This window comes from Biomphalaria glabrata, chromosome 6 (genome assembly GCF_947242115.1).
Source record: "Biomphalaria glabrata chromosome 6, xgBioGlab47.1, whole genome shotgun sequence".
Lineage (NCBI taxonomy): Eukaryota > Metazoa > Mollusca > Gastropoda > Planorbidae > Biomphalaria > Biomphalaria glabrata.
The window spans coordinates 52,596,180-52,621,233 of NC_074716.1; the positions used below are offsets into that span (position 1 = coordinate 52,596,180).

The 25,054-nt window shown below is 38.8% G+C and overlaps 2 protein-coding genes across 2 annotated transcripts; both read left to right on the forward strand.

Annotated features, from left to right (window-relative positions):
- Window positions 1–14,787: 14,787 nt before the first annotated feature.
- LOC129926890 (uncharacterized protein PF07_0021-like) lies at window positions 14,788–15,534 on the forward strand. Its single transcript, XM_056033367.1, has one exon. The coding sequence runs from the start codon at window positions 14,788–14,790 to the stop codon at window positions 15,532–15,534; it is 747 nt and encodes a 248-aa protein (XP_055889342.1).
- Window positions 15,535–15,972: 438 nt separating this feature from the next.
- Window positions 15,973–24,571, forward strand: LOC106057933 (protein piccolo-like). Its single transcript, XM_056033465.1, has 3 exons — window positions 15,973–21,381; window positions 22,042–22,241; window positions 24,380–24,571. Exons 1-3 carry the CDS (start codon window positions 15,978–15,980, stop codon window positions 24,473–24,475), a joined length of 5,700 nt encoding a protein of 1,899 aa, XP_055889440.1. The 5' UTR covers window positions 15,973–15,977; the 3' UTR covers window positions 24,476–24,571.
- The last annotated feature ends 483 nt before the right edge of the window (window positions 24,572–25,054 follow it).

The following is a 25,054-nucleotide window of genomic DNA, read 5'->3' on the forward strand; positions in this document are numbered from 1 at the left end:
TTGGTGCCCCAACGGTCTAACAAACTATGAGATAGGTGAAAGTGAAGAATCAACTGGGTTTGCGTGGTCACGTGAAATACAGCACTCGATCTAAATCTTCGGGAATCATAGACTCTTGTATAATTGTAAAAGTTTGCCTCAAACAGATCATGGAACAAATCTGAAATGACGCAAACGGAAGTAAAGTGTGAGAAACAAAAACAAGAACTGGAAAAGTTGGTCATGGCGTACCTCTTATTTCTATGGAGGTAAGTAGCAGTGAGGCGAGCATTGACTGTGAATTTTGTAGTTTTTTTTACAACAGAACAAAGAGAAAAATTGTATCAGAAAGACTCAAAAGTAAAGTAGCAATTATACATAAAACACTGAACCATAATCTTCAAAAACAAAATTTAATTAAATACTCAGAAAGACACAAAAGATAAATGATAATTGCACATTCCTCATCCCATATGCTAGGACAAATTTGTACAAGTGCTCCTTCTTCCCTAGTGCTATTAGAGCATGGGTTGCCTGAGCCAGCCAGGAAAACCAGTGACTTGGCAGAATTTTAGTCATTGGTTAATATGCATGACTGAATGCATGACACGTAGGACGTAACCATCTTCTTTTTTTAAGTAATGTCTGTATTATATAAGATAAGAATCTTATATGCGGGAGGTGTCATATGCGGGGCTCCAGGAGGTGTCATATGCGGGGCACTAGTAGAGTCTCATATTCGTGGCTCTAGTAGAGTCTCATGTGGGGCTATAGTAGAGGGTGTCACATGCGGGGCTATAGTATAGAAGAGTCATATGAGGGGATCTAGCAGAGTGTGTTATCTCATATGTGTGTCTATAGTAGTCTGATATGCGGGGCTATAGTAGAGACTTATATGCGGGGCTGTAGTAGAGAGTGTCACATGCTGGGCTATAGTAGAGTCTCATATGCGTGGCTTTAGTAGAGTCTCAAATGCGGGGCTATAGTAGAGTCTTACATGCGGAGCTGCAGTAGAGAGTGTCACATGCTGGGCTATAGTAGAGTCTCATATGCGTGGCTTTAGTAGAGTCTCAAAATGCGGGGATTTAAGAGAGCTGGTAATGTAGGGTTAAACACGAACTCGACCTAAATATCACAATCAAGCTAACAGTATTATGGTAAACCTAATTTGAATTGGAAACTTCTTCATCAATATTGATTAACAAGTCGTCGTTTATGTGTACCGTTTCTACATATTACCCTTCACACTGTACTGCAGTATGGAGTATTGGTATTGTACATTAGATTGGGTGGCAGTAGTGATGGGAACTAAACTAACTTTTAAAAGTTAAACTAAAACTAGTTATCAACTTATATACAGTAGTTAAACTATTAGTTGATCACGAATTTCAAAATATAGTTAAACTAGACTAAAAAAAAATTAATTAAACTATAACAAACTTTTTTTTTTTTTTTAAGGTGGGGGAGGGGTTGACCTAGAAATTTTTATCCATAATAAACTCAGTACTAAGGAATATGTTTCTTACATAAACGTTAATGCACAATAAAATTTAGCCTACAAAAAAAGATGTGTAGGTCTAGCTGACCAGACGTTAAAATCAGTCTATTTACTTTATGGTCAGAGAGGGTGTGGATTAATTTTTTTTATAGAGTTGGTTATCCTATTGCTTTAAGATCTATATAGGCCTAACTCTTGATTCTTAGATCTCAATAATAAGTCTTAAGACTATAAAAAGGGTGTACTTGATGTTATTGTTTGCCGCAAATGAATTGATCAAAACCACTAGATATTGACCTAACTCACTAATCAGATTCCAACTAGAAAAGTGGCTCAAAAAAAAAATTCGGAACAATCCCATTCACAATATTGCAAAGAAGCTTTTAGCAAAAAATGTTTAACAACATTTTATTATACAGCCACTTTCAGTTGCAAATATTTAATCACATGACTTCTACCAGCATCTTACTTTACCCTCTTCAAATGCAGACTGACTAAATAGTTGTTAACTGCATCATTGTTTTGATAATTAAAGTTATTGATATCACATGACCAGAAAACAGGGATGTGTGTTTCAACCCTGACCACATGTTGAAAAGTTGTACAAATTTTAATTAAACTTTTTAGTTAGTAACTAAAAAAAAATTATCTATGATTTTAACTACCCTTTTTTTTTCTAGTTAAACAATGGCCTTAACTATTTTTTTTTTAGTTAAACTAAAAGTTTCTAACTTTTTAGTTAACTTTTGCCCATCACTAGGTGGCAGTGGCCCTCATATTATAAAATGTGTTATGATTGTCTGGTGGGCTGAAGGTGACTAAGGAATCTCCATATCCACGGGGTCCTCAGTTGCTGGCCTTTTCGGTCGACCCTGTTCTTCATCCACAATACCCCCTCTGGTTTTTGTCTTATTATCTTGTCTTATATAATACAGACGTTACTTCAAAAAAGAAGATGATTACGTCCTACGCGTCATGCATTTAGTCATGCATATTAACCAATGACTTAAATTCTGCCAAGTCACTGGTTTTCCTGGCTAGCTCAGGCAACCCATTCCATGCTCTAATAGCATTAAGGAAGAAGGAGTGTTTGTACAAATTTGTCCTAGCATATGGGACGAGGAATGTGCCTTTATCTTTGTGTCTTTCAGAGTATTTTATTAAATTTAGTTTTTGTATTTGAAGATTATGGTTCAGTGTTTTATGTATTATTGCTACTTTACTTTTGAGCCTTCTGTCCTGAAGGCTTTCTAAATTTAGTGATTTTACTAAAGGTGTTACTCTAGTCAAATGTGAATATTCGTTTGTTATGAATCGTGATTTGAATCTAGTCCTTTATTTTATCTCGATCTTGACATCTACTTATCATGTTGTTTAGTGTTTCCCAAACTGTGTTCCGCGGAACCCTAATGTTCCTCAAGACCTGAACTCTACTGGAATAATTAACTAGTAGGCTACCATGTGAATTAATCTTTCTAAAAAAAAAATAAACAAAGTGTTTCGCTAAATCAGTGTTTCCCAAACTGTGTTCCGCTAAATCAGTGTTTCCCAAACTGTGTTCCGCTAAATCAGTGTTTCCCAAACTGTGTTCCGCTAAATCAGTGTTACCCAAACTGTGTTCCGCTAAATCAGTGTTTCCCAAACTGTGTTCCGCTAAATCAGTGTTTCCCAAACTGTGTTCCGCTAAATCAGTGTTTCCCAAACTGTGTTCCGCTAAATCAGTGTTTCCCAAACTGTGTTCCGCTAAATCAGTGTTACCCAAACTGTGTCCCGCTAATTTAGTGTTTCCCAAACTGTGTTTCGCTAAATCAGTGTTACCCAAACTGTGTTCCGCTAACTTAGTGTTTCCCAAACTGTGTTTCGCTAAATCTGTGTTTCCCAAACTGTGTTCCGCTAAATCAGTGTTTCCCAAACTGTGTTCCGCTAATTTAGTGTTTCCCAAACTGTGTTCCGCTAAATCAGTGTTACCCAAACTGTGTTCCGCTAACTTAGTGTTTCCCAAACTGTGTTTCGCTAAATCTGTGTTTCCCAAACTGTGTTCCGCTAAATCAGTGTTACCCAAACTGTGTCCCGCTAATTTAGTGTTTCCCAAACTGTGTTCCGCTAAATCAGTGTTACCCAAACTGTGTTCCGCTAACTTAGTGTTTCCCAAACTGTGTTTCGCTAAATCTGTGTTTCCCAAACTGTGTTCCGCTAAATCAGTGTTTCCCAAACTGTGTTCCGCTAAATCAGTGTTTTCCTAATTGTGTTCCGCTAAATCAGTGTTTCCCAAACTGTGTTCCGCTAAATCAGTGTTTTCCTAATTGTGTTCCGCTAAATCAGTGTTTCCCAAACTGTGTTCCGCTAAATTAGTGTTTCCCAAACTGTGTTCCGCTAAATCCTCAGAATGTGCCGAGTGTTACATAAAAGTCTTTCAAAGTAAATTTTTCTTCCCCCCCCCCCGGTTCTCAAACTCTTTAGTATAGTGACTAAAGATAGACTATAGATACTTAAACTGTTCGTTGACGTCAGGATCACAGCAGTGGCGTAACAGGGGGAGGTTTGGTGGTGCATCGGCCCCAGGCGCCGGAGCGTAAGGGGCTCCAAAATAAGTAACAAAACACTAATAAATGTTTCATTTATGTCATCATGTCATCATAATGTCGTTTACATTACATGTAAGTTTTATATTTCTTAAGTTTTATAGTTCTTAAGTTTTATATTTTGATCTTAAGTTTTATATTTATTAAGTTTTATATAGCTTACTGATGCAAATGTTAATTTCTTAAGTTTTACATTTCTTAAGTTTTATATTTCTTAAGTTTTATATTTATTAAGTTTTATATAGCTTACTGATGCAAATGTTAATTTCTTAAGTTTTACATTTCTTAAGTTTTGTATTTCTGAAGTTTTATATTTATTAAGTTTTATATAGCTTACTGATGCAAATGTTAATAATTACGCACCCTATTGGTGGATGGAAAGGGGGCGCTGACAGACCTTTCTGCCCATGGAGCTTGACTCCCTCGGTACGCCCCTGAGTCCTAGTGAGATCCCAACACTGGCAATGAGCTTGTTCAGAGGCTGTTAGGTATCACAATGAAGACGTCAGAAACTGGATCTTGCTTTGTGGTATAATCGTACCACAAGATCACTCCTAACTTTCCTACAAGGAACATTATCAGGAGAAAGGGCCAGAGACAGGAAACAACTGGGAAGACAGCGTTAATACGTGAACCAGTGTTACAATAAGTGTGATGCATTGACAGTTTGCAATGCTCTAGCTGACCAACTGAATTCCGAAAAGTGGAATGTGATATTGTGACTGGTATAAATAATTCAAACAAAGATCTATCAGTTCGGTGTCACGTGTCACCACTATGAATAATCGAGTATGTGTCTTCATTATGAACATTAGGCTGGGAAGCACCACGTGACGGGGTTCGAACAAAGGCATACGGCCGTGTTTTTTTTTTACGACTGCTGCGCCAAAGGTTGCAACAATAAAATGACACGTAGGCTCAAACACTAGGCCTATAATGTTTATAACAGTAACAATAAGATAATTTGCACTATAGAGGAGAGCGGGGTGAAACAATTTTGTGTTGATTACAAACAATAAATTTATAGGCAGATAATTCGTCATTGTTCCGGTCGTTTACAAAGCTTGCTACGAAGGTTAGGCTTCAACGGAACCAACGGTGCGTGAAGGGAGGCGGGTGAAAGGGAGGGGAAGGTGGTTAGACAAATGTGAACGCATGCGCGCGGAGAATGAGATTTAAGAGAAAGGGGGGAGATGTCTGAAAATTCATGTTTTTTTTTTAATTACCAAGCTTATCTTATATAATACAGACGTTACTTCAAAAATAGAAGATGATTACGTCCTACGCGTCATGCATTTAGTCATGCATATTAACAAATGACCTAAATTCTGCCAAGTCAGTGGTTTTCCTGGCTGGCTCAGGCAACCCATTCCATGCTCTAATAGCACTAGGGAAGAAGGAGTGTTTGTACAAATTTGTCCTAGCATATGGGACGAGGAATGTGCCTTTATCTTTGTGTCTTTCTGAGTATTTTATTAAATTTTGTTTTTGTATTTGAAGATTATGGTTCAGTGTTTTATGTATAGTTGCTACTTTACTTTTAAGTCTTCTATCCTGAAGGCTTTCTAAATTTAGTGATTTTATTAAAGGTGTTACTCTAGTCAAATGTGAATATTCGTTTGTTATGAATCTCACAGCTCTCTTTTGTGTCTGTTCCAGTTTCTTAATGTTTTCTTGAGTTGAGGGGTCCCAAACAGAGGATGCATATTCTATTATTGGCATAACCATGTACATTTTAGTTTTATGTTCTTATTTGATTTATAGAAATTTCTTTTAATAAACCCTAATGCTTTGTTTGATTTTTTTGTAGTTTCATCAATATGGGGATTCCATGACAGTTTTTCTTTTATTATAACACCTAGGTATATCAACTCACTCTTCCTGTCTGTCTGATAAAAAGTCTCGGATTAAGTTGAAAGTCTGTAATTTTTAGATAAATGGCAGTAATGAGCTGTTCTTTCCCTTAGATACACGTTTTAAAAGAAAAAAAGTATTCTTTTTTTTCTATTGCTTGTTACCAATTTTTTTTTTTTTTTTTTTTTTTGCCGTTATTTCCTGTTTTTAGCTTTCTCAATGCGCTGTGATCCTATCACGAGTCTGTATCAGTTGGGGAGGGGGGTGGGGCGAAGGGAATGAAAAGGATATCTGGGTGAATTTTTACCATATTCGCTTTTATAAAACAAAGAAAGGGGGGGGTGACCTGAAATCGAACGCATGACTCAAGCCTACGTAAGCCGACATACTGACCACTCTGCTAGCAAGGTGCCTATGAAAAATAGAAAATTGTATAGTTATCGATTGTTTGTTTTCAAACTTACTTTAAAGCGGCGACCTATAAGGGGGACTAATTCAGCTTATAACACCACTTGTCAAGTACAATTTCTTTCCCTTGTTCGAGATACCAAACAAAATATATAATTACCAGAAGCTAATTAACTAATTAGTTGTTGTTGTTTTTTTGTACTGATTGTTGTGTAGAAAGGTAAAAGAAGTAATTGTGCAAAGTTTCAGGTACATCTGATATTGGGTCTCGGAGAAATAACGTGGACAATCTTTTTACCAGACTGACAGAGTGAGTTGATATAAGCTTCGTGAAGAGGTTCAATCGCTCCTGATGTCGAAAAGTAAAAAGAGACAATAAATGATGTTAATCTATAAACTGTTTTTGGACACTAACCGGTATATAAGTTAGTGAACGCCAAAAATGATACTACCAAATCAATAAGATTAAATAAACATTTTGTAAATAATTTTATTCTACGGAATATTTTTGGTAGACGACTGATGGCATAAACATATACAAGAAAACATCTGTGGCATTTTACCGTCTCGAGAGACAGACGTTTCGCTTTGTAACTTCTCGTGTGACTAAAGAGTCCGATCCTTTATTCACAGCTGCGGTAACAGGTTGGGCATCTGAAATCACCAAAACTTTACAGAGTTTTCAAAATTCTTTTTTCTTTTTTGGAATGTACGCCTTCTGCTATCTAGGACGTTTTCTATATTCTATCAAGTGCTTCTTGTTGGAGTCAATTTTGAAGAGGTTCATTATCGCGTTTGCATATATCTGAATTACTGTACACCTTAAAGGTGGGCCATCAGAGGCTCTTGTGTCTTTTGTTAGGTCGTTAGACAGAATGTCTTGCAGGAGACTGACAAACCAAACATGCATCCGACCTTTTACATCGTACACCCACAATAATACATCAAATATCACGCAGTATGCATCACGCACCACACATCGTATCATTCATCACACATCATAATCACACATCATACATCACACATCATAATCATCACACATCAAATATCACGCATTATGCATCACGCTTCACACATCGTATACATCATACATCGCGCATCATAATCATACATCATAGAAATACATCACAAATCACAATCATATAACATAATAATACATCATACATCAAACAACATTATCACACACCACACATCATAATCATACATCATAATCATACATCATAGTCATTCATCATAATAATACATCATAATCATACATCATAATCATGCATCACACATCATGATCATATATCACACATCATAATCATACACCACACATCATAATCATACATCATAATCATACATCATAGTCATTCATCATAATAATACATCATAATCATACATCATAATCATGCATCACACATCATGATCATACATCACACATCATAATCATACATCACACATCATAATCATACATCACACATCCCTTCTCTCAGTTAACACAACGTAAATGAAACCGTTGTTTAATCTTATTTTGAATTTCTTTTGCAGGTGACTGTCCGCACCAGCGCTCACCATCAACCAATCTAATAATCCATAATAAAAATGTCAGCGGATAGATCTTCTAAACCTGCACAGTTTACTTCTGAAATACAAAGAAATACAGATTTTTAATAAAATAGATCACATGACGCCATGAACACAAATTGCCTAAAGCTTCAAATTAATTGCCAAGTTTTAAAATTCTACACCTAATAAGTCCAAAGTAAAGAACAATTTGAAGTAATGTCCATGTGGCAAATATCTTTAAACCCTGAACATTCTAATCAATTTTTAAATTTAAGTTTACATTCTAATTGTATCCCAAGCTTCTGTGAAATGTGTCTTCTGATAACATTATTTGATCAATCAATCACAGTCAAACATCCAGTAGCCTACAGCCTACAAACTAGTGAAGGTCAAATTGAGTTCACTTCTGCTCCTATAGTACTGACATTTTGTACGTTTTGCAAGGGAGATAAACGTTAAAAATGTTTGATAACAACAATAGCAGTAGTGAATGCAGTCCCCTGTACAGTCAAGCCAGCTATGGAAATGTAGCGAAAAATAAAAGCCAAAAATCAACAAGCCACGAAACCAGTTTGCAGTCTAGTTTAAAGAAAAAGACATGTCAAGGGAAACGAGTAGCCTTTACCTCTGACCTTTCTGATAAAGAAATAGATCCAGAATGCCACAACTATTCTACAAGAAATAGTGAGAAAGTATGCCCTGCTTTGAAAAATAGTTATATGTATCCAGCTAAAAAATCCAGCCTAGTCTCTAAGCCGAAAAGAATTGTGGGTTGCGTGCGTTTCCAAGACGAAAACAGTTCTATTTCTCAGAACAGGAAGTCACTTCAGCAGACGACAAGGAGATGTCTGGATCCCGGCGTCTCACAAGACGAGGGCAGTTGCTTAACAAACAGCGAAGGCTTGCAGACGTCATCTCGGAATTCAACACCCAGGAAAGCACAACTCGCTGGACGTCCAATATGCCGGGAAATCTCCAAAAGTGGACAATGGTCTCATTACGATGCGGGCGTTTACAGCTGGACATCACAAGATGATGAGTAAGTTTTTTTTTCCATCCAATAAGTCCTCTATTCAAACGAATACAATAATGAAAAGGTGTGTAGACATGTATTAGACTCAATGAAGACCAGGTAGACTTGTAAAAGACTAAAGACCTTACTATCTATGGGGCAGGTGATGTAAAGGTAATCTATTCATGCGGCCAATGGGTGTCGTTCGGCCAGCTCAACGACCAGCTGCCGTTACTTTTCCTCAATTAATGTCAGGCACCCATTTGAGTTGGGGGGGGGGGGACTCAGGGACACCCTAAAAATACAGTAATTCAAAATACCAACCGGAACTCAAGCCTGAAACTCCGCACTACGCATGCCAAAGAGTAACCAAAGCGCGTACAGTGTACCAAGTGTTGTTTAGATGTTCACGCCTTGCGCCTACATTGTTTGTTAGCAGCGATTTATAAATAAAATGATAATTATTATTATTAAATTTTCGATTCCAAACTATTTCAAGGACGCCATATTAAAAGGTCACAGTTGCTAAAAAAAAATGAGAATTATTTTATGCTACAAGCGAACGGGCTTAAAAAATTTTATTCCTCCACTCATTCTCGGATCAAGTTGAAACTTCACACAATTATTTATTGGCATAGACAAGACATGAATCAATAAAAAAAAAAGTCAATTAATTACAGTTAATTAATTAATACCTTCAGTAGTCACATATGGCTAAATGTGTTGGGTTTAGTCTCATTAAGTAATTTTTAACGCTATTTTCCCTTCCTGCTCTCTCTAATTAAGTTTATACTTTAAACAATTATTTATTGTACCTAACAAAACATGAATCAATAAAAAATTAGTCACTGGTAATTAATTATTTTGTTTGATATCGAATAAGGGAAATAACTTGTACATTACGGATAGATATAGATTTAAGGGCCGAGTTCTTCCCCTTTAGAAAACCTTTGTTTAGCATTATTATTTGTTTAGAGCACGCTATTGTTCGTTGGCCTAACATAAGTTTCACAATTGTATTTGTCGCATGCACGACAGCAAGGACGACACCAGGGCGGAGACGTCGTCACTGGTTGAAGGCGTGGACACTTCAGAAGATCTAGAGAGGACCGGCTACTCGTCCATTTCGGATTGGTGGACTTCTGATCCGCTGAGTAGCCAGGAGTTTGACAAACTGGTAAAGAAATCAATTCATTATTACAGACATTAAGTCTTAAGCGTGTCTTAAGCGTGTCAGAACGATGCAATTCTTTGTGTCCAAAGTATGTCTGTCTGTCTGTCTGTCTGTCTGTTTATTATATAAACCCACGCTTGATGAGGGCCTGCCTTAACCATGTGATTGTCTAAGAGCTGAGCCGAAGGCTCTTCGAGCTCTAGGTTTGTAAAAAAAAAAAACTGATTGAACAGGGAAAAAAAAAAAAACCTGTTTGATCAACCGTTCTGTCTGGAAGAGATCCGAGTCAATGCCTATATAAAGCATTGCTATTTCCGATATATCTGGCACTCCTGGCGCATGGGTTAGAAAGCATGGCCTATTAGCATCACCTAGAGCTGAAAGTCAACAAGAAGCTATGAGTGCATCCGAGATTTAACTCTTTCTCTCCTAACTGACGATACCAGCGTTGATTCCACCAGAATGTAGTAAATAATTACAGAGAGAAAGAGTTAAAAGCTACCTTTTCCTAAACTTATTTTCCCCCTTTAATACTTTAAGTCTATCTGAAATCTATATATAGTGACATTTCTACATTAGACTATTTGTATATACTTATATAGTTACTTTTCTATATTACACTAATTGTATATACTAATATAGCTAATAATCAATGATTTTTATCCAAGCACTCTTTAGATTGTGAAGACTCCAGACGTGTTCAACAATCTTTGAGTTTAGCCAAAACGAAAAGCAACTCATCGAGACTTCAACCCTCTTCTAGCAACGGAGTTAAAAAAGGATTTCCCGTTGAGAAGGTCAAGGTTAAATGCAGCGGCAGTGGAAGAGAATCTCTTCACACCCCGGCGGCAGTTACTGAGAGAGCAGAGCCAAAGAGTAAGAGCGTTTGTAATGGTAAAGTCTCACCCTGTTGCCTGGCAACCAGATCTGCGCGAAGAGAAGTGGGAAGTCTGAGCAGCGCTGCGGCGTCCTTGGCTAAATCCGATGCGATTTTGGCAGGCAAGAGAAAAGAGAGAGGTTCTAAGTGTCGCCCAGCAGGTCCATCGTTGCGCACCAGATACTCTAGATCCATGGCAGACTCTAGATCAAATGACCCACTTGTCAAATTCGTGGAAAGGCAGCACACGCGTAAGCGGACCCGGTCTTTAAGCAGACACAGCTCATTAAGACTTCCCGCCACATCCTCCCAGCAGACGAACATTCACGGCGACTTCGTTCAGCACAAGATAAATATTTCTTTGAAAAAACTTTCAGACGATAAACTGAAGGGAAATCCCACACAATGCGAGGAAAAGATCTTCACAAAGAGCAATGCTATCGATCTGCCCAAACATCCAATGAGACTCGACCCTGATTTGAAGCATCTGTTAGTCTACAACGCTTTTACCTCAAAGACTCCTAAAGAGGAGTCAGCGCGACCAACGGATCAAGCACTTGAAAAGACGAATACCATAAAGCCAGGCTCAAGCATCCATGTCGACCTGAGCCGTTCATTGTCAGGATCTGTGAGCGAGTCGTCTGTCGGAATACAGTGTGATATTTTAAGCCCCGATTCGGCTCTGAGCTGCAATCCGTTATCACCATCCAGTCAGCATGCCCGGCGTGTGGCCTCGATGTATCCAGCTGAGGACGAGGTCGAGGCAACACACAGTCAACACTGGGCATCATCTGGCGTGGACTTATCACTGGACTCTGAGTTCGTCTCTTGCGTTTCTATTGGGGTCCAGTGCGAGGGCAGTTTGTTCACCTCTCTCCTCACCTTGGCGTGGGAGGATTCCACCACGGCGCAAGTTGACAGCTTAGCACTGGACCAGTCAAACGTGTTCGAATCTCAAATGAAAGGTAGCCAGTACGATAACTTTAAAGCTCCGAGTTGGTTAAAGTCACCTTTAACCAATGGATTAAAGGTTAGTTTAATTAATTAGAATTGTTACGTTTTGTTAAAGGGAAACTCCGATGGTTTTTCAAATTTGAGTTATTGACATATTTAAATTCTGCGTAAAAAGTTGTAAAAGTAAACATTTTACCATTTTTTATTTAAATGCTTAGAAACATTTATATTTAATAAATTAGTCAGTAAATTCTTGACATCTAAAAAAAAAAAAACGGGGTTCTATGAGATTTTGTTTTAAGCTGGTTCATACGTCACTTCCCTCAACAATACTGAAAGAGAAACTAGATTTGACCAATCGTATCGCTTCATTCTTACAGTAGCTGTTAGGCTGTTAGGCTTAGTGACGGCCTAGTCCAGAGCTATGTTACTGTTCTATATATATATATATATATATATACATGTATAGATAGATCTAAAAGCATTAGGATAATCAACTCGAGAAAAAGAGTAACATTTTCATCTAAGCCCCAAGAAGTGTGTCTGAATGATTCGAACAAACTGGTCAGTGTAAGGCTAGTCGAGACTACGTGTAGTCGGTCATGACAAGACAACCAAGCGATAGTGTTTGTTGTGTGTTGAGTGGTCTGGCGAGACAATACAGACTGCCGTGGTTAGTGAAGCATGTAAATCTACTTTTAATACGCATTCTTTCTTTGCTTGCAAGATCTAACTGCATAGACCAAGATATATTTCTTTTACGAGAATGTAAACTTTGCTGTATGGTCTCCTGTTATACAATAAGTCAATAGATTAAAACGCATTTGTGACGTCACATAGAAACCCGGTGAAAGTCTGACTGTTTTCGATGCGCAGGAAAATTACATCAAACAAATCAATTACTAAGTTATTATTGCAAAGAGAAAAAAAGAATCATATATATATATCAAAACACATATTATATCAAAAATTGTCAAAACCGTCGGAGTTTCCCTTTAAGTGTGTTGCAAAGGGGCATAAATCGCTTGTTTGTCTATCAAGAGGGCTCGAGTCAGAACCTCGACTCGAGCCGAGTTAAGTTTGCTGAAGCCTAAATGCAGCACATAAACCTTCTCGCAGATAACCTCTCCCTCCCCCCTTCCCCCAACTCCACACAGTTGATTGGACCATAGCACACAGGGCGTGTTGTAACATGAACAATGCAATATACCAAAGTAATTTAAAAAAACAAATAGCCGCGTGCAAAGAATTTATTCAGTAAGTTAAAAACTAAAAGAAAACATTAAATTAAAGAACCGAGTCAAATAGCTGGCATGAATATACTACGGTACACGTAATATGCAAGGGCATGTTTGCTGAGCGGTGAAGCGCTTCTAAACCTGTGGTCCTGGGTTTAAATCCTGGTGAAGACTTGGGCTTTTAAGCCAACATATTTGATTTGTAAATAAAATATTTGGCTGTTTTAAAAAAGAACAACATATAAACAGTATTATAAAACAAATATGACGTCATTCTTGGTTTTAGCCGCGAATAAAAAGATTGTTACATTACGCCTAGAGATTGGAGAAACCTTGGGAATAATTAACAAAAAAAAAAGAAGAAAATAAGTCGGTTGTAGAGCTAGCTACAGTGCGGCTCATATTTTAATTACAGAAATGATGTCTTTTTCTAACGCGTGAAAAAATAAACTTCAAATATCGCATCAATTAACGTAAGTACTAGATCCGCGGGTTTCATTTCGTTTTTGCAACTTTTCTTTCATGTGGCCCGCGACACCAGTGTCGGAATTTAAAATAGCCCGCCGGTCGAATTAGTTGGTCATCGCTGATGTAACCTGATAAACATAGCTCATCAACCCCTTTTTTTTTTTAACTCTGTACACCGGATGTTAGTAAAAATGTTTTATTTGACATGTTTCGGATGTCCCTTCAGAGTTGAAGATAATTTACTTCCTAGTCCAAACCTCCCAAAGGACGACGGGGGATGGGAGCGGGAAGGATTTGAACCCTCGACCATCGATAAATCCGAACGACAGTCCAGCGCGCAAACCGCACGACCAGGCCGCCAAAAAAAAAAAAGTGCTATTTATGGATTAGCCTCCATGTATGAAAATCTCTAGTGGAGGCTATTCTCGTGCGCATGACATTTCTCCATTTACTACTTTCTGCGGGCTCAGCATGTCGAAATCGACCACCGGGGAAAATGGTTATGTCTGATCTGGGTGTGGCAACGTATGTAGGTCACAGCTGGGGCTGCGTAGCCACGGGAAATTCTTCATTAATCTTCCGACTCGAAGACATTCCTAATTATTATTAATATTACTTTCATATAAACTCAACAACACGTGTTTTGATGACCATTAAACGCATTCCTTTGCATTGCAGACGGAACACATGTCACGAACACTCGAAAATTGTGTGTTGGATCCTGGAAACACTTCCCTTCAGAACACCGAGTCGCTGTTAGAGCAAGTATCTAGGAAACTATTTCAAACAAATCGAACTAATGGCGATCAATCTTTGAAGCAAAGAGAGATCGAAATGATGCCAAATTCAGCAGAAATGTTTAAAACTGCAGACGACTACTCTCCACAGAAGAGGTTACTTTCCAAAAGGGAGGAAAAAAAGTCTCAAGATGGTGCTTTGCTGGAGCATGGTCGAAAGTCAAACACAGATCATTCAGAGAAAAACCCAGACAAAAACACAACACAGTCCTACAAGATGAGAGCTGATTCAAGGAAAAACAACTTACAATATGAATCCACAATTCAGGATTTAGTTCATACAAAAGAAGCTCTTTCCGCCCAACACAGTACACTAAAAGATAAAGTTAAAGCGAATAAACTTCTTCAATCAAATCAGCAGGAGACAGAACTTGAACAGCCACAGTTAGCTCAACAGCATGGATACACTGAGCAGTTGCTATCGGCTCAAAGAACGATGCCTGCAGAACAACTACTATCAGGTCAAAGAACGATACCTTCAGAACAACTACTATCAGATCAAAGAACGATACCAGCAGAATCACTACTATCAGCTCAAAGAACGATACAAGAAGAGCACCTACTATCAGGTCAAAGAACGATACCAGCAGAACAATTATTATCAGGTCAAAGAACGATACCTGCAGAACAACTACTATCAGATCAAAGAACGATACCAGCAGAACAACTACTATCAGCTCAAAGAACGATACAGGAAGAGCACCTACTATCAGGTCAAAGAACGATACCAGCGGAGCAATTATTATCAGGTCAAAGAACGATACCTGCAGAACAACTACTATCAGCTCAAAGAACGATACCAGCACAACAACTACTATCAGCTCAAAGAACGATACAGGAAGAGCACCTACTATCAGGTCAAAGAACGATACCAGAGGAGCAATTATTATCAGGTCAAAGAACGATACCGGCAGAACAACTACTATCAGCTCAAAGAACGATACCGGCAGAACAATTGCTTTCAGCTCAAAGAACGATACCAGCAGAGCAACTACTATCAGGTCAAAGAACAAGACCTGCAGAACAACTACTATCAGCTCACAGAACGATACCGGCAGAGCAACTACTATCAGGTCAAAGAACAATACCGGAAGAGCTCCTACTATCAGATCAAAGAACGATACCAGCAGAGCAACTACTACTAGGTCAAAGAAAGATACCAGCGGAGCAATTATTATTAGGTCAAAGAACGTTACCAGCAGAACAACTACTATCAGCTCAAAGAACAATACCAGCAGAACAACTACTATCAGCTCAAAGAACAATACCAGCAGAACAACTACTATCAGCTCAAAGAACGATACCAGCAGAACAACTTCTATCAGCTCAAAGAACAATACCAGCAGAACAACTACTATCAGCTCAAAGAACGATGCCGGCAGAGCAACTTCTATCAGCTCAAAGAACAATACCAGCAGAACAACTACTATCAGCTCAAAGAACGATGCCGGCAGAGCAACTACTATCAGCTCAAAGAACGATGCCGGCAGAGCAACTACTATCAGGTCAAAGAACGATACCTGCAGAACAACTTCTATCAGCTCAAAGAACAATACCAGCAGAACAACTACTATCAGCTCAAAGAACGATGCCGGCAGAGCAACTACTATCAGCTCAAAGAACGATGCCGGCAGAGCAACTACTATCAGGTCAAAGAACGATACCTGCAGAACAACTTCTATCAGCTCAAAGAACAATACCAGCAGAACAACTAATATCAGCTCAAAGAACGATACCGACAGAGCAACTACTATCAGCTCACAGAACGATACCGGCAGAGCAACTACTATCTTCTCAAAAACAGCTACCAACTGAACAACTACAATCAGCTCAAAGACAATTACAAACTGAAAAACTGATATCAACCCAAAAACAGTTACCAACTGAACAACTGATATCAACTCAAAAACATCTACCAAATGAACAACTTCTATCAGCTCAAAAACAGTTACCAACACAACAACATTCTATTCGCCCAGGAAATGCTCAGATAGACAAAGACCAGTCCGTTCTATCAGAATCTCAAACTACATACTCTGGGCTCAGCGCAGAAGAAAGAACCCCTGGTCGTTCTTCAGTTGGCGACACTCTTAGTAAAGAGCAGAAGATCAATTCTAATGTTTATTTTAACGCTACCGACTCGAGAGATTCGAAATCGTTGCGACAAGAAAATAAAGCGATAAACTCGCCGACTAAATCGTTGCGACAAGAAAATGAAGCGACAAAGTCGCAGACTAAATCGTTGCGACAAGAAAATGAAGCGACAAAGTCGCAGACTAAATCGTTGCCACAAGAAAATGAAGCGACAAACTCGCAGACTAAATCGTTGCGACAAGAAAATCAGGCGACAAATTTGCTGACTAAATTGTTGCCACTAGAAAATGAAGCGACAAACTGGCAGCTTTACGGTGGTGAAAATAACTTGTCCAGCGAAACGTTTCATCAAGTCGCTAACGCTACGCATGACCTCGGAAAAGAAATGCGATTTTCTGATCTCGCGATAGAGAGAAATGGTGTAGGGAGTTCGCCTGGGCCAGCAGTGCAGCTTACAGCACAACCTTTTTCTGTATCGCCAGACCAAAGAAATCTGACATCTGTGGACCTACCACAAGAGCAAGCTAAACTAAAGCAAGCAAACTTGACTTATAGATGGTCACAGTCCAAACAGAGCGACCTAACACATGCAACGTCCAAATCGAAACAAACGCCCATGCAACAAGAGCCTTCAATGCAAAAGACCATGTACCAAGAGCAGTCATTTCAAAAGCTCATGCAACAGGAGCCGTCAATGCAAAAGCCCATGCAACAAGAGCCGTCAGGGCAAAAGCCCATGCAAAAAGGGTCTTCAATGCAAAAACCCATGCTACAAGAGCCTTCAATGGAAAAGTCCATGCAACAAGAGCCGTCATTGCAAAAGCCCATGCTTTCGGAACAGTCACTGCCACAACAGAAGTATATACCACCCGAACAGTCACTGCCACAACAGAAATATATACCACCCGAACAGTCACCGACCAATCAGAATGATGTATCTCCAGAACAGCTTAAGTCAACTCAGTTTCTTCCTAAAGGTCAAGCGCAGTCAAAACAGATACTCACACCAGCAGAACAGTCACAATTGAAAGAGCAATTTCTTAAAAGCGAACAATTAGTATCAAAACGAAATCGTCAACTATCAAAATTAGAACTGTCAGAATCGAACCAAAAAATTCTTCCATCAGAACAAGTTCAACTGAAGGAATCAGAACAGTTTATACATCAGCAAAATGTTCTGCCTATTTATCAGACGCTGCCTCAACAACAACTACCAGAGTCTAAGCAGCAAAACTTACAGGCAGATCTTAATTCAAAGTCGCAATTTATTCCATCAGAACAGCTTCAATCAAAACAGCAATTTATTCCATCAGAACAGCTTCAGTCAGAACAGCAATTTATTCCATCAGACCAGCTTCAATCAAAACATCAATTTATTACGTCAGAGCAGCTTCAATCGAAACAGCAATTTATTCCAACAGAGCGACGTCAGGTTAATCGAGAAGAACAGCTGCATTCAAAGAAGCAATTTATTCCATCAGAACAGCTCCAATCATCAAAACAGCAATTTATTCCGTCAGAACAGCTCCAATCATCAAAACAGCAATTTATTCCATCAGAACAGCTCCAATCATCAAAACAGCAATTTATTCCATCAGAACAGCTCCAATCATCAAAACAGCAATTTATTCCGTCAGAGCAGCTTCAATCAAAACAGCAATTTATTCCAACAGAGAAGCCCCCATCGAAACAGCAATTTATGCCAACAGAGCAGTTGCAATCAAAACAGCAATTTATTCCACCAGAGAAGCTTCAATCAAAACAGCAACTTATTCCACCTGATCAGCGTCAGTTTAATCGAGAAGAACAGCTCCAATCAAAACAGAAATTTATTCCATCAGAGAAGCTCCAATCTAAACAGCAATTTATTCCAACAGAGCAGCTCCAATCAAAACTGCAATTTATTCCACCAGAGAAACTCGTATCAAAACATCAATTTAATCCAACAGAACAGCTTTATTTAAATCAACAGTTATCACCGGAGATGGCTCAATTAAATCACCAAAACGTTCGATCTGATCAATCCCAGCGTATTATTTCATCAGAACAGATTCAATCAAATCAAAAACATCTCATACCATCGGAACTTCATTCGTCTGAATCTGCACAATCAACAAAAGCACAAAACCAACCCAGACTTGCCCATCAGCTTACTGACGAACAAAAACAACCCAGACTTGCCCATCAGCTTACTGACGAACAAAATCAACCCAGACTTGCCCATCAGCCTACTGAAGAATCTAGCCTCAAAGTCAGGACACAATTCAATGTCGGCAAACCAAATTCATCGATGAAAGTCAGTTTAAAACCAAGCTTTAACCCAACGGCTCTAAGTAACACATCCAGAGTAGAAGAACTGCGTACCTTACCTTCAAAGGATAACATTCATTTAGACAATGAGAGGACCTCTAGAGATTTAGAGAAGAACATGAGAAGCCATTCTAAAACCCCAGACGATACAAATAAACCTAGTGTTTTTTCTAATGATACTTTCGAAGTCAACAAAGCGTTTCCCTTACTAGATAGTAAGGCCGAGGCCGGCAAGACAATAGGAGGCTTGTTGGGTTCAAAAGACCAACTGGTTTCTAAGAAAACGTCTTCCACGCTTGACAGGACACAAGCTTCTGCCAACGTTACCAGAGCAACGGCAAATAACATTCCCATAGTTCAAGTCACACTGACGGACGATCAAATAATGGGAGGGAATAAATCTATAGCTACAGACAACAAAGTGCCACTTAATGTTTCTTTTAATCCGATGTCAAAATTAGAAGTCACTGACATTAAAGAACACAATAGCTCCCTTCTGCTAAGTAAGGGAGAGAAGCGGGCACGCGATCCCAAGTATCGCATCCCACCAGGAGCCGAGGAGTGGTACCGAAATAACCGACTGCTGTCTATGGAAATTGTCTTAGGCCCACAGCCAGTATTTGATTTGAAGCCACCAGCAAGCGGCCATCGCAAGTCACTGGATAGCGTGAAAACCAACAAACTTCTCACTTCGAACAAGGAAGCCTTAACGTCCAACTTGAAAGGCAAAATATCTCTAACTAAAAACAATACCACAGTTGTGACGAATGGGAAAGCCAATAAATCTTTCCCAAAATCAACTCTCCCCAAAGAAGCTATAATAGAAAGTGCCAGAAATAGCATTGAGTCAGATTTACCGTTTAACGTTTTTGTAGACAACAAAACAAAATTCACCAGTGACAGAGTAAGAAATTCCACTTCCAGTGTTAAACCTATTTATAGAGAAGATAATCTAAAACAAGACACGCCGGACAAAACAAAGACAGCTATTTACAACATTTTTGGGCGCAGAAAAAGCTTTAACACTCCTGACGTCAAAAAAATTCCAGCAGACGATCCGAAATACTCCTCCGTTAACGTGGTCCCGAAAAATCAACCAATCGAAAGGAAGCCTCAGAAAATGCGGAAGAATGCTGCTTCCAAATACTCCGAGCAAACAAGGTCGAAAAGTAATATGTCCCCGTTACTGAAAATTCTACAAAATAGTTCCAAGCCATTCTTGAAGTCCGACGAGGAGAGTGATGCACTGTTCAATCAGGACATGACAACTACATTAAAGACATTCAGAAGAAAAGGAAAGCCAGGAAAGGATCGGAGTGAAGACAATATCATCGATAACCTTCAGGAATCAAATAAAAACGCTTTATCCAATTCTCCTTCTACCAGTTCAGACAACTCTCGTGAAAATAGACAATATGTGTCAACCTATTTGTCAGAAAAGAGCGAGAATCTAGATACAAGTATAAACACAGAACTAAGCTGTAAGTCAGGTGATCACGGGCAACCAATCGGAGCTTCATCTTATCAAAATTCTGGGTCTGAAAAAGCTCAAGCACATCTATCGGGCGTGATAGAAGAAGATAAATCTAAAGTAATCAGGGGACATCACGGTGATTACAATAGCTTGAACAGTAAAAATACGGTTATTTCTCTTGAGCTCCCTACCACTTTCAATGAAATGCATAGTCGCACTGACGAAGATGCAGGTTTTTCTAATGACTCAGTTTCAGTTAAAGCGAAACTCGATCCGTATCTTAATCCTGGGTCACTCGTATCTCCTAACACCGGAACTTTAGGGTATGGTGAGCAATTAAATGTCGCTTTCGAATCGTCTGTTGATCCAGAAATTACGCAACACCCGAAAATTGACGCCGTTAAAGTACAAAGTGCAACAAAAAATCTGTTCTCAACGCCTGTTCAAGATATCATCAAAGTTTATGGGTCTTCTGTCGATCTAGACCATTTACCTGAGAATGACATCGCCAGTGCAATGGATGCATTGGATCTCAACAAACAACTGCTTCCGACTGTTACAGCAAAGTCTGGAGAAACGAATGAAAAAGACAGATCAACTATTGTTATTGACAGTCGTCTAAATGAGAAGCACAGCCCTACCGTGGCGTTAGAAACAAACCAAAAGGGCGATAACCTGTCTCCCAATGACGTCTTCGATGCGCGCTCTTCAGAAACGTCACACAAACCCATCTATTTAACAGACAGCATTGGAGCCAAGCTATTTATGGAAATACCTCAGAGAGATGAGCTTTATGCCGAAATGATAGACTTAAAAGGCGAGTGGACTCAAGAAACTAGTTCTATAGAAAGTCTGGAAATAGCTGCAGCGCTGGCGTCATCAACGGATGAAATTTTTCCAGTACAACCGGAAACAGTCGAAGAGAACCGTCTGACCGAGCAGCAGCGTGCGCACCAGCCTTACTTAAAATCCCGGGACAATGGAGGATCCTGGTTTAAAAATAATGATGATTCAGGAATCGGATCTTTGAAGTCACCAATATTCAAGCAGGACCGCCAGCGAGAGGAAATGAGAAAAAGACCAAAGTTGGCACCACAATTGCCAACTTTCAGTTGTAAGTTAATACTCAGAACTTTTTAAGTTACAAACAGTTGTTAGCATGACTATTTAAAAACAAATTTTGAGAATATCGTAATTGAAAGGATCCGACTTATGTGAAAATAAACCACATGACCTGACTTGCATGACCTTACCCCACATGACCTGACCAACATGACCTTACCCCACATGACCTGACTTACATGACCTGACCTATATGACCTTAATTAAACCACATTACTTAACTTACATGACCTTACACCAAATGACCTGCTTAATCTGACCTTACATCACATGACCTGACTTACATCAGCTTAAGCCACATGACCTGACTTGCTATTTATGACCTGACTGAGCTTACTTATTCCCGTGTAATCCATATTTGAATAGAGCAGCGGTTCTCAACCTGTGGGTCGCGACCCCCTAGGGGGTCGATTGACGATTTGCCAGGGGTCGCCTAAGACCATCGAAAATATGGATTGTTATTGTCTATTCTTCTATTGCTGTTGGGGGGGGGGTCGCGGCAGAGTTGGGGATTGTAAAAAGGGTCGCCGAGCATAAAAGGTTGAGAACCACTGGAATAGAGTTGCATTCTCACCTTCTAAAAACGACTGGAAACATTTCAAGTGTTTAACAGCTAGTAGATATCAGTGCACGTCTTAGGAAATCTCCACAGCGTTCATTGATAAAAGGAAATGGGGAAATAGTTCCTTTGGACAGAGGAAGAAAAAGGAACCGCCCAAAGCAAAGCCACGAGTTGTGTCCGAGTGTTTCTACTATAGTGACCTGAATATGATGCAACTGACACTGAAGCCCGTCAACTGGCCAACCAAGAGTCACGAAAGTCCTGGCGATCTGTCCACTCATGCAATTAATGTAAGTACGTCTGTCGTTATTCACTCTGATATGTTTTTATTAGCGGCCCCCGAAAGGGGAATAGACGCTATTAGTTTTGTGTATTCTGTCTGTCCGTCCGTCCGTCCCGTTTAGATCTCGTAAACTAGAAAAGATGTTGAAAATCCGACAAGTTGATATTTTAGACCTTTCAAAGTTTTGGTGCGACGGCTAAGGTTTTCTTTTCTAAAAGCGAAATATTCAATTTTTAAAATAAAGTATGCAAGTAGTTTTTTTCATAAAAATACACCATTTTCACTATTAATACTAATAAACAAGGAAGACTATTTAGTTAGGGAGATGTCCATTTACCATATTTTTAACACATTTATGAAAACGGTTTTAGATTTTTTTGTCAAAATTGTTTTTATCAATGTATTGCAAAGTGAAGTAAATCCTACTACATTAAAAAAACAAAACAAATTTTGATTAAAAATCTAATTAACATTTAGATAAGTAGAGCATGATTTCAAACAACAACTAATTTGTAGTTTTTCATTTTATCGCGTGAATTGCAGTGTAGTATTGCGTGCGCAGGACACATAACTAAAAAAGTTTTTTTATTTTTTTTTGTACGGAAATTTTTTTGTTCTTGATGCTTTGAATAAGAGATTGACTCTTTACAAAACAAAAAGTTTCAATTAGATAATCATTATATGACATCAGTTAGGCCAGGATCACATTTAACTTCACATTCGCTTTTACCTATCCTTAGGTCTGCTGGACCGTTGGGGCACCACATGGGATCTGTCAACCTTCTTTCTCCATTCTTCTGTCATTGCCCTTTGATAGAATTTCATTATGATATTCTTTCTGAAAAAATTGAAACCTGCCTTTTTACCTGCCTAGGTGGACCACTTCGGCGGCCGATTTTGAGTTTGTGTTTCCACACAAACTGTCTTAGTAACCTTGTTGTATTTACGTCGTAGTTTCGCTTTACGTACACAGTGCTTTTGCCATATGTATATTGTAGTATTGATATTTGTATACTCCATTCTGTTCTGCGCATATTATAAAGTGAACGTATTCAAGAGTGCTCTATTTCGATAAAATCTCTTGACTAGCTTGCTAAATCACAGTTTAGTGATGTTTGTTGTTGACCTTGCCATATTATAGTTCATATATATATATATATATGAATATATTTATACTGCGTGCTCCATTCCTCAAAATAACGAATCATAGGGAAATGTTCTAATTGTATTGGGATCAACTTGTGTTGGGTTGTATTGTCTGTGATTATTTATGTTTAATTCTGGTCTCACGAGAGATAACCCTGAAAATGTTTCATAAATTTAAACTCAACCAATACATTATTCTACCTTTTGAAATTTCAATGTCAATTATTTAACAGCGTGTTAAGTGATTGCTACGAGATTGTTGTGTATGTCGGATTCCTATCCCACTTGTAGGACGACCGCTTGCTAAAGGCGATTTTTTTGGTGAGCTTAAAGGAGGAAGGCATAACATATGTCCCCCCCCCCCGCCCGTGAGGGCTATAAATATCAACTGAGGCGCCATTTTGCCCTCACTGGCATAGAGGAAAGTATCTTGCAGCCATTGACATCTGAAAGAGACGTTTGGAGAGCTTTGTGAAAGGCCCGAAGAAAACCCCATTCTAGAGACTTGCGCAGAAGACGTTAAAAAAAAACTAAATAAACCCACACAGGACAACGGTCTTGTCTGCATCAGAAGTGGGAAAGTATGCTTTTGTGTGACCATGTGGAACACTGATAAGGTGCTTGGCTTCCAAGCCGAAGGGTCCCGGGTTCGAATCCCGGAAAGACTTGGATTTTTAATTTCAGGATTTTTAGGACGAGATTTTAAGTCAATCCAACTCTAAATGGGTTCCCGGCATTAGTTAGGAAAGTTAGGCTGTTGTTCGTTGTTCTGGCATCATGATACCCTCGTCAACCTTAGGCAATATAAACAGATGATCTATTGATTGGATGGTTTGGCTTAATTGATATCAAAATTTAGCGGGAATAACTGCTAGGAATCGCAGACTAAAAGTGAGATGGTTTTGCGATGTTGTGTTTGTGTTTAGTATTAAAATAAAGGGTCACGTGATGTAAACACTGTATAACCACTTTATAATTTTGTCTCTCACTTATCTACAGATAAATTTTCATACATCGCCCATGAAGAAACCTTCCAGCACTCTGATCTACAGCCGAGCTAGAAGCCAGTCCATGAAAAGATCAGTGAATGTGTAATTTTAACAGATACCCAAGATCTCGAATTAATTTAAACCCAGATTCAATGTGATTTCTTTATTATGAACAGTAAACATTAAATTATGAAATGATTTATCTGGACTTTAACTTAGCCTTTTTTTTTTTAAATTCCTTAATAATACTGTACCTAAGAAAATTCTTATCTTATAATCTATAGACGTTCCTTTCAAAGAGAAGATAATGACGTCCTTATCCATGTGTTAATCTGGTCGTGCGTGTTAATTACAGACTTAAACTCTGCTAAGTCATTGAGATTGTCCTGGCTGATTCAGGCAACCCGTTTAATGCTGTTATGGCGATTGGGAAGGAGAACTTGTATAATGTCCTAACATATAGAATATGGTATTACAATGTGCCTTTATTTGTGTGTCTTTCTGTGTATTTAAATAGGTTGTGTGTATTTTTAAATTATGGTTAAGTATTTTATGAACTATAAGCATATTGTCCCTTACGCAAAGTGTTGAGCAGACGTCGAGAGTTGTGGCGGGAACATCCGTTGATAAGACGAAACACATTCCCCGAGGTCAGCTATAAATAGAAAGACAGAAAGAGAGCTAG